The sequence below is a fragment of the Ipomoea triloba genome, chromosome 8 (genome assembly GCF_003576645.1).
Source record: "Ipomoea triloba cultivar NCNSP0323 chromosome 8, ASM357664v1".
In the NCBI taxonomy this organism is placed as follows: domain Eukaryota; kingdom Viridiplantae; phylum Streptophyta; class Magnoliopsida; order Solanales; family Convolvulaceae; genus Ipomoea; species Ipomoea triloba.
The window spans coordinates 13,575,143-13,585,572 of NC_044923.1; the positions used below are offsets into that span (position 1 = coordinate 13,575,143).

The 10,430-nt window shown below is 35.4% G+C and overlaps 1 protein-coding gene across 1 annotated transcript; it reads left to right on the forward strand.

The window, feature by feature from the left end:
* The first annotated feature begins 1,106 nt into the window (after nucleotides 1–1,106).
* On the forward strand, nucleotides 1,107–7,419 carry LOC116027328. Its single transcript, XM_031268888.1, has 4 exons — nucleotides 1,107–1,609; nucleotides 4,480–4,911; nucleotides 5,675–5,981; nucleotides 6,718–7,419. Exons 1-4 carry the CDS (start codon nucleotides 1,133–1,135, stop codon nucleotides 6,849–6,851), a joined length of 1,350 nt encoding a protein of 449 aa, XP_031124748.1. The 5' UTR covers nucleotides 1,107–1,132; the 3' UTR covers nucleotides 6,852–7,419.
* The last annotated feature ends 3,011 nt before the right edge of the window (nucleotides 7,420–10,430 follow it).

The window sequence follows — 10,430 nt, forward strand, 5'->3', positions numbered from 1 at the left end:
AAAATATTAATAGTCAACGATCAAATGCGATACAAATTAAATAGTCATGCACCTAATTTAAAAATATTAATAATTAATGACCAAATTTGATACATGTACAATAGTTAAAGGACCAAAAGCAAAAAAAAAAATTCTATGTAGTACTCCGTATTACTTTTCGGAGGTTGTTAATGGGGATTTCGGGAAGGAGAGAGAGTTAAAGTGTGGGTAAGACAATTTTATAGGTCGTTTCGTTAATGAGGGAATTAGAGAGGAAAAGATTATAATGCTACGGAAAAAATAAAGTAAGAATTCAAATTCCATTGTTTAGTAAGGATTGATAAAATTATTGAAAATTTTAATTATATTGTTTGGTTTATATGAGAATTGAAAGGGAAAAATAAGTAGTATAAAGATCAAAATATCAGTACAATTGCAATTCCTATGAAAAAGTAGGATACTATAATTATTAAGGAAAGCAATTTGATCCTCACACTACAAACTTTTACTCATATATTATGGATTATGAAATTGCAAGAGTTAATTTCATTTTTGGTCATAGATTTATAGGTGGTAGTCTACTTTTAGTCATTTGGTCATATAATTCCCTTGCATTTATGAGAATTTTAACGATTTTGTTGATAAAGGACCAAAAATGGTCATGCCATAATATTACTAGGACCAAAATGAGATGTTTTGAAAAAAAAAAGACTAAAAGTGGAATGACGCCTATAAATCTAGGATAAAAAATGGAATTAACTCAAATTGCAATTCCTGGAAGTGATGTGATATTTGTAATTTCTCAAATTTAAAGAATTATAATTACATAGAATTACAATTCTCCCCATCTAAACTCTAAAATTTTCACTTCTTAAAATTAAATAGAAAAAAGTTAATGACCTTGTAGTATAATGACTCAAATATGAGGTCATGAGTTGGAGAGTCACGGGAGGCAATATTAAACTCTTATGCTTCAATAGATTGAGAAAGTAATTATGATAGTACATTGTAATAGATTGAGTTTCTCAGCCAAACACCCAAGTTAATTGCAAATTACACGGGACTTTATTATATTACCCGATAAATATTGTGTATTCGTAGTTGAGGACAAAGAACTTAACCCCATTTCTAAAATTTATGTTTTTACTCAATAATGGCTGAAACTCATATAGAAGCGGTAGAATCAGAGGCTGAAAATGAAGCCACTCCTCTGCTTCTCACAGAGCAAACCGAAATAGCTGAAAATCCAGAAGGCAAAGCAGCAAATTGCACCTATCCTGATGACACCCATCTAGCCAAAGCCCTTCAAAAACTGGAACTTTTTCTGACTCTACTGGGATTCAACCAATCCTCAGTTCCGAGGCTTGTGCTCTCTTGGAGTTTCTTTTCTGTGCTTGCTTTGGCGCTGCCGCTGCTGATTCTTCAGCTCTCCGATTGCCCAGCCTGTGAGGCTGCTCAAATCAAGAGCTTTGAGATCGGTATCGTGATTTCCCAGGCTTGCCTTGCTGCTGCTGCCCTCCTTTGCCTTTCCCACAATTTGCGCAAATATGGTGTCCGGAAGTTCCTGTTCGTCGACCGCTACGCCGGTCATGAGGAGCGCTTCAGTCAGCAGTATATTCATAAGATCTCTGTGAGTAAATTGCTTCACTTCGCTGCTTTTTCTACATACTCAATTCTTGAATGTTTGTAATCAGTGATATGTTTATGAGCGTGTTTGTATATCTGCTGAATGATCTGTTAGTTGTACCAATTATTTGCTAGATCTGTTAAGATCATGCGCTTCAGTATGCTAAAAGCCATAGCTTGTAGTGTCACGGGCCCTAACCCAACAATTCTCCCAGCCATCCGGTGCTAGACTTGGCCCTTCACAGGCCTTCGCCCAACAAGATCAAATAGGAAATAAAGAACATATTTTTCTACTGCACCATGACATAAGTAAAAGAAATCAAATGTGTGCCTCAGACTTAGTGTTGTTGGTTCGTCGCCGGACTTAAAAGGTCATGATTGGAGGAGGCACTGTGGAGTTCAAATCCCACTGGAATCATGGGACTGGAATGTCTAGATTGGATCCCTTGTGGGCACATGAAGATTAGTATTTGACTGGTGGGATTGGATCCCTTGTACGCACATGAAGACTAGGATTTGACCGGTGGGCTGAAGCGGCTGATTGCGCGACATGAAGATTAGGATTTGACCGGTGGGATTGGATCCCTTGTGCACACATGAAAACTAGGGGTGTGTTTGGTTCGCACATGGAAATCGGAATCGGAATGGGTATCAAATACTTGGTAAAGGTAATGGGTTTTGGTAAAAGTATTTAGCATGTTTGGTAGTTGGGTGGAATGAGAATGATTATTAATAGTTGAGGAAGAAATGAAGAAGGGAGATGAAACCTTATTTAATAAGGGTATGGGTTTTCTCATTAATGGGGTATTCCAAACCCATAGTAGCATTCACAAAACCTATCAACCAAACACAAGCAATCACTTTCATACCCATTCCTTGTGCCTAAACCCACCAACCAAACACACCCTAGGATTTGACCGGTGGGATTGGATCCCTTGTGCAGTTGTGCGCACATGAAGACTAGGATTTGACTAGTGCGCTGATTGCGCGACTCGCAGTTTATCTCCGCAGAGCTTAGGGGCGGGGTCCCGCTTAGGATTAATTCGACGAAGCTGGGATCACCTAAGTTTAAAAAAAAGAAAAAAAAACAAAGAAATCAAATCTGTATTATGCAGTTCCAATCCCTCATCAATGAAAGATGAAAGCAGATAGCTATATAGATACAAGAAATCAAAAACACTTTTAGTACAATGGTTTTAACTAATGTTCACATAAGAGATTATGGTTTATGTATGGATTTCAGCTTAGTGTGCTTAAACCTTAAATGCAATAGTGCATATATTCCAGTGATTAGTGAAGTTGGGGAATATCAGCCTAGCTTTCTGCTTCATGTGGTTATTACCTGTGCTTAAACCTCAAACCCTACTGGGAATTATTCAAATAATATAATTTATGTCAATACAGGAACTTCAAAACTTGAATAAAAATTGAAGAGAATCTAAAATTCAAATTCTGTTTTCATCTCAGTTCTATATTGATGTTTTGGACCCAAATTTTTTAGGTATCTAAAATAATAGGTTTCCTCACAATCTAAATTGAAAGCAAAAATTTCTGTTGTTATTTGAAATTATAAATCTAACCCAAATTTAATTTACTGTAAAGTCTGAATTATTCTTAGGTCATCAAAGTAATTTTGATATCCTCAAAGCCGGCCTAATCCAACTCAATGGCCACCGCTGCTCTGCTGCTCAATACCATTTTTATGTGAAGAAAGCAATAGGATTTCAAAATAACTTCATATTTTATAAATTGCAAATAATTGAATTTGAACATATTTTATAGTTTTTTTTTTTGGGTAGAACATGAAAACTTGAAAAACGTTTTATAGCTGAAAGTGTAGAATAGAAAACATTTTTTTTGCAACTAAACATGCCAAGATCCTATAAATGAAAGCAAGTGAATTGCCCTTCTATATCCTTAGAGAGTTAGAGTAGGCTCTTACCTGATAATACTACGGGTGTGTTTGGTTCGCACATGGGAATCGGAATCGGTATGGGTATCAAATACTTGGTAAGGGTAATGGGTTTTGGTGAAAGTATTTTGCATTTTGGTAGTAGGGTGGAATGGAAATGATTATTACTAGTTGGGGAAGAAAGGAAGAAGGGAAATGAAACCCTTATTTCATTAGGGTATGCGTTTTCCCATTAATGGGGTATTCCAAACTCATGGTAGTATTCTAAAAACCTACTAACCAAACAATAACAATCACTTTGATACCCATACCTTATGCCTAAACCCACCAACCAAACACACCCTACCTCTTTACTTCGATCGAGATTAAGGATGTGTTTGGTTGGGGACTTTTGCACCCTACTATGGATTTGATACCCATTGCCATGTTTGTTTGCCTACTTTTGTTATCCTACTATTGGAATCAAATTCTTTAGTAATTGCAAAACCCATTACCTTTCTACTCCTCTACTTTTGAAGAATGGAATCCAAAATAAGGGAGAAAATATGAAAAAAATAAAAATAAAAATAAAAGTCATTGTCCATGCATCAAATATGGATTTTTAATATATATACACATATATGTATGTGTATATATATGTATTATACATTTTTATATATTTATTATTTTTATTTTAATTAATTATTTATTTTGATTCCAATTCCTATTTACTACCAAACAAAGTGACACCTCTTAATTAAACTCATTACCATTACCAAGTATTTGATTCCATTACCATTCCGATTCCAATGTTTGAACCAAAAACATCCTAATAGTTCAAACTCACAACCTTCAGTCTAGAGTTCATTACTCTTCAATTCTTGGTTTGACTGACTTGAACAGTTTTTCTAGTTTATGGCTTATGCAAATCCTCGATTTAATATGCGACTTGGAAGTTGTATCTGTTTTTTGCTGTTTTGCAGGGTTCTCTCCGCTTGCTAGTGTTGTGGGTACTGCCATGTTTCATTTTGAAGACTGCCCGTGAAGTTTTCCGCATTTTATATGTCCATCGTGAATCAGGGTGGGAATCTGCTGCTATCTTATTGGCTTTTGTTTTGTCATGGACTTATGTTACTGTAGTTTTCTTGTCGGCCTGCATTTTATTTCACCTGGTCTGCAATCTTCAAATTATACACTTTGATGACTATGTGAAGCTCTTGGAAAGAGAACCTGATGTTTCATTATTAATAAACGAGCATGTCCTTCTCCGGTATAATCTCTCAAAAATAAGCCACAGATTTCGAATGTATCTTCTGCTGGAATTTGTAATTGTTACTGGGAGTCAGTTTGCAACTCTCTTCCAAACTACAGGATATACCGGGATTATAACTTATGTGAACAGCGCTGATTTTGTGGTAAGACTAGACTTTACTACTGCATTTCCTTTAATATGTTTGCCTACTATCTGCTTTAATAGTTGCAAAAACTGTAAAGCACAGAAAATAAGAACTTGATTGAAATTTTCCTATAAACAAATACTTCAATTTGACCACTCATTGCTTAGTTAATCTATCCTAGTCCTACTCCTAGAAGCAACTTCATAGGAGGACATATATCTGCTTTAATAGTTGCTTATTTGTTTTGGTTTGAGAAATTTTCACTTTTTGGTCCCTGACTATTATACATGAATCATATTTGATCCTTGACTATTAAAATTTTCTAAGTAGGTGCATGACTATGTAATTTGTATTACATTTGGTCCTGTCGTCCAATTTTCCGGTCAACTATTGCCGGAATTGCTCCTTCCGGAAGAAGCAAATGTAGTGCTCATCCCGGAAGGATCACTTCCGTCAATAGTTGCCGGGAAATTGGACAAGACCAAATGTGATACAAATTACATAGTCATGCACCTAATTAGAAAATTTTAATAGTCTAGGATCAAATGTGATTCATGTATAATAGTTAGGGGACCAAAAGTGAAATTTATTCTTTTGGTTTATACATTTGAGGGCTGTGAATGATTCAAACTAGACTGGATTAAACTTTACTACAGAAATCAATGAACTTGTGCTTCTGGATTTATCTCTTTAGTTTCCATACATAATCATTTCTCATTATAGTACGTTTTGCATTAAAGTATAGCGTCAAAACTAATTATCTTCCACCGGTGATCTTCAGGTCTCCTCAATTGTTCAGGTAAGTGGGGTGATCCTTTGCTTGTATGCTGCTGCAAAAATATCTCATAGGGCAGAAAGCATCGGATCACTAGCAAGTACATGGCACGCTTTAGCTACTTGCAGCACTGACGAGGCGTCTCAAATTAGATATTCAACTGGGATGGGATACATGGAGGCTGCTAATATATCAAGCTCATTCTACATGAACAGCTCAGAAAGTGATTTGGAGTCGGGGTTATTCATAGTAGAACCTACAAATGCGCAGTTGGCTTCTGATATGTCCTCATACCACAAGAGAGAGGCCCTAGGTATGTACCCACCCGGTTGCTATGGTTAGTTTCATTAGGCAGATCGAGCTAATCAGTTATTAACAATGTTGTAAAAATTGGCCTAGGCAGTTGCCTAGGTGCTAGACGCCCCTAAGCCGAGGTGATTTTAGCTCTAGGCGGCTTTTAGTTGGCTGGCCGGCTAGTCACCTTAGGCGTCAAGTTGGGCGCCTAACTTGACTGAGTTGGCGCCCAACTTGGCCAAGTAGGTTTTTTTTGCCTCCACGGTTACTCCTCTTCTATATTCCTCCAGCCATGTACTCAACTAACCATCTAACATATATAGTTGACTACTTTGGGGATTATAACAGTCTAACAACTCTCAGCCCTGAGTGGGTAAAGTGAAGATGATATACTTGGATTACTTGGCTGCCTAGGCTGCTCTAAGCGCCCGATTATTGCCTAACACATTCTGTAACACTGGTTATTGATAATATCTTGATGTGACACTAGGAGTATGATCATACTTTCCTTCCTAAACTAAACATATGCTTTAGCGGAGACACATGGTATAGGAAAATCTTTGCTTCTAGTCCTCTACATTCGAATTTGACAACGCAAAGATAAAACTTTCTTGCCTATAGCTATTGATTGTAGTAAATAGCTAGCTGGCATGAATGTACGTGGTTTGATAATATTGAGCTGCTAAACGTACCAATTCAGTGTAGTGTAGTTTTGTTCAATGCATGGACTAATTAATTATGCATGTGTTGTGCAGTTATGTATCTGCAGAGCAATCCAGGAGGAATTACTATATTTGGGTACACAGTGAATCGAGGTCTAATTAACACAATCTTCTTCATCCAATTATCCCTAATCACCTTTGTGCTAGGGATGACCTTGGTTTTATAGCCACCTTTCGCCACTTTACTTATACTAACAACTTGCAATGCTTATTGTTGGGGTACATCTTGGAGGGCCGAGTTCAGCATCCTGCCATCGACCGCTATTATGCAACGGAGTAAGAAAAGATAGTTGTGCCTTTATTATTAGCTATAGATTTTGACGTAATGGTAAGCGCTTGATTTCCAAAACCTTGGTGGATTCTTTAGAAACACCATTGCAAGGTTTCACAACACCAGTCTACTTCTTGCTTCCAAAGCCAGTGAGTGAAGTTTTGTTTTTGGACTGTAGCCAAGTGTTCTAGGTTTTCTTCTTGTACTATTTTTACAGGTAACCCAACCAGGAACTAACCCAGGATGACACCTTGTTGTACACTTGTACTAATAGATGACACCTCATGCCACGTCAGCATTTTATAAACTTTTTTTTTTAATTAGTCTAACAATGTTGTTTCTTTAATATGGTTTACACAGCCATAATTTTGTAAGTTTTATCCATTTTGATTTGTATGAGGGGGCACCTCACTCCTTGTTTGCAAACAATCATTATACCATGGTCTACCTTGTACATTTTTACCTCTTCTTTGTCAATTGGCAAATTGCTTTTTTTTTTTTTTTTTTTTTTTTTGGCAATTAGCTAGTAGCAGTTAGCGAGTTAGCTGATTGTGTTTGTTTCTTTAACTAGTTAATAGTATTAAGTATTTGATACTATTATTTTTTAATTTATAAGTGATAAAATTAGCTATTAATTTAAGAAAAAAATGTCAAATAGGTCTATGAACTTTCTTCAAAAAGTCAATTAGGTTCTTAAATTTTCAAAAGTTGCAATTAAATCAATATACATATTATTTTAGAGCATTGAAGTCTAGAAACTGATTATTGACCTGCAATTGCAAGTCACTAGGGTTTCGACGAACTTCTGCCAAACTCTGGCAAAAAACACAGAACACTGGATCGCCAGTCGCGTTCACCTTCTCTGACGAAAGAGAAGGCAAACTAACTGGTCTGCCTTCTCCTTCGACTGGAGAAGGCAACCAAACTGATTGCCTTCCCCTTCGTCGAAGAAAGGCAGACAAGTTGGTTTGCATTCTCTTTTGTTGGAGAAGGTGAACGCAACTGGCATTGTCATAGTTTGATTTGCATTCTCTTTTGTTGGAGAAGGTGAACGCAACCGGCATTGTCATAGTTTGATCGGAAGTTCGCTGAAATCCTAGTGACTTGCAATTTCAACCGGTTTCTGGGCTTCAATGCTCCAAAATAGTATGTTTACGAGTTTAATTGTAACTTTTGAAAGTTTAAAGACCTAATTGACTTTTTGATGAAAGTTTAGAAGCCTATTTGATCATTTTTCTCATTAATTTAAGTTAATATCAATTAACAAGTACTGATTACATTATATTATTTTATAATAATAATATAATAATTATTATTCATAATCATTAAATATAAATAAAAAATATTTTTTAATAAACACATTAAATATAAAGTAATAAATAAATAAATATGTGTGTGTGTGTGTGTGTGTGTAGATAGATTTCTATTCAAATGTGGTTGCGTCTTCCTGTGCGGTCGGTGCAGTTCGCACCACTCAATGTTAGAAAATGCATCACTCAATGTTAGAAAATGCACCACTCAATGTTAAAAAATGTACCACTCAATGTTAGAAAACGCACCACAGTAAAAATACACAAAAATACCAAAAAATATACCACACACCCAAAATAATGCACCATAACTCCCCTACCCCTAATGGTGCATTTGCTAACACTGTGTGGTGATGATGCATATTTGTGTGGTGCTTTTTCTAACATTAAGTGGTGTGTATATTTGTATACATAGTGGTGCGGTCGCACTGACCGCACGTTAAGGAGCGCCCAGACCTGATTATGACCCTATATATATATATATATATATACTATACTATTATATATATATATATATATATATATATATATAGGGTCATGTTCAGGTGAGTGGTGTATTTCTTAAATATTGAGTGGTGCATTTCTTAACATTGAGTGGTGTAAACCGTACGGCTGCACGTAAGGGCGCGGCCACATTTGAATATAAATATATATATATATATATATATATATATATATATATATATATATATGTTAAAATAAAAAAAAGTTTAAAAAATTAGTGGAAAGGATCATACAATTTTAGAAGGGAAGAAGTAACTTTTTAAATTTGATATTTCTTTTGGATCTAAAAAGTTAGGGGCAGGTATTTTGGTGGATTTTTCATATTTGCTTCAGTTTCGGTTATGAAAAAAAATAAATCACTCGATTTAATATTGTAGTTCAATTTCAATTCGATTTGAAAGAGTTATGTTTTATCTTAAATTTGGCTCGATCGGATTTCAGTTCGATTTAAAAATCATAACATTTCTTAGTTATTTAGTGCATATAATTAATTAATTATTTTCACTATTAATTTGAATTTCAAAATCTAAACATCAAGTGAACTATGCATATTTAAAACCCTCCAAATAAGTCCAAGCAACAAGTCAACAATGCATATTTAAAAATTCAAAGTCCAAACATCACATAAAACTTAATCCAAATAATAACATAGCAAACTATTTTTTGTTCAATTCGAAACGGTTTGATTCGAGTGAATCGAACTAAAATGCCACTCCTATATATAAAAAAAAAAACTTATCTCAAAAGATATTTACCAAATGTATATTAACTATTTGACCAAACAAAGTCATAACTCATAAGTCATAACTAGGTCCGTGCATAAATCGACCCGCCCGAAATAACCGTCCGATCCGAACTCCGAAACAAGGCAAACCGACCCGATCTGTATCTTAATCGCAATAACCGAACCGATATAATTTTAAATTGATATTGATGATTTCATTCAACATTCTAACCTGATTATTAATTTCAAAGATTTTCAAATTATATTCCATTATAAGTTATCTCTATCTTTAAAAGTTTTAATTAAGTATATTATGATAATTTTAAAATGTACAATGAATAATACTAAGTATATTATGATAATTTTAAAATGTACAATGAATAATACATTTGATTAAGATTAAAATATTGAATCGTAATACAAATAATTAAATTTTACAATTAAATTTAAACTTTTAATGACGGTTCTCAAATTAATTTAAACATACATTATTATAAAGTAATTATTTATAAAAAACTAAATTAAATGTAAACGATAATCTTTATCCTATGTTTTAAAAAGAAATTTTTACAAAATATTATATGTTAAGCCTATATATATATATATATATACAACTAACACCCATTCTCTCTGCTACCCTCACCCCCAATTCCCCAAACAAACATTTCTGGATCTAACCCTAAAAGCCATTCGGTCCGCAGCCCGTACCCATCGCACTCTCTCCGCCTCTCACCCTGTCATCGTCTCTCCTGTCTCGCACTCTCTCCGTTTCCATTCCTCCGCCCTCTGCGCTTCCGCTCTCCGCCCTCAGCATCTTCCGCTCTCCGCCAAGCCGGTGTCCGCTCTCCACTCTCGGTATACTCCGCCCTTGCGCTTCCGCTCCGCCCTTCAGCATCTTCCGCTCTCCGCCAGCCCGCTCTCCGCGCCAAGCCGGTGT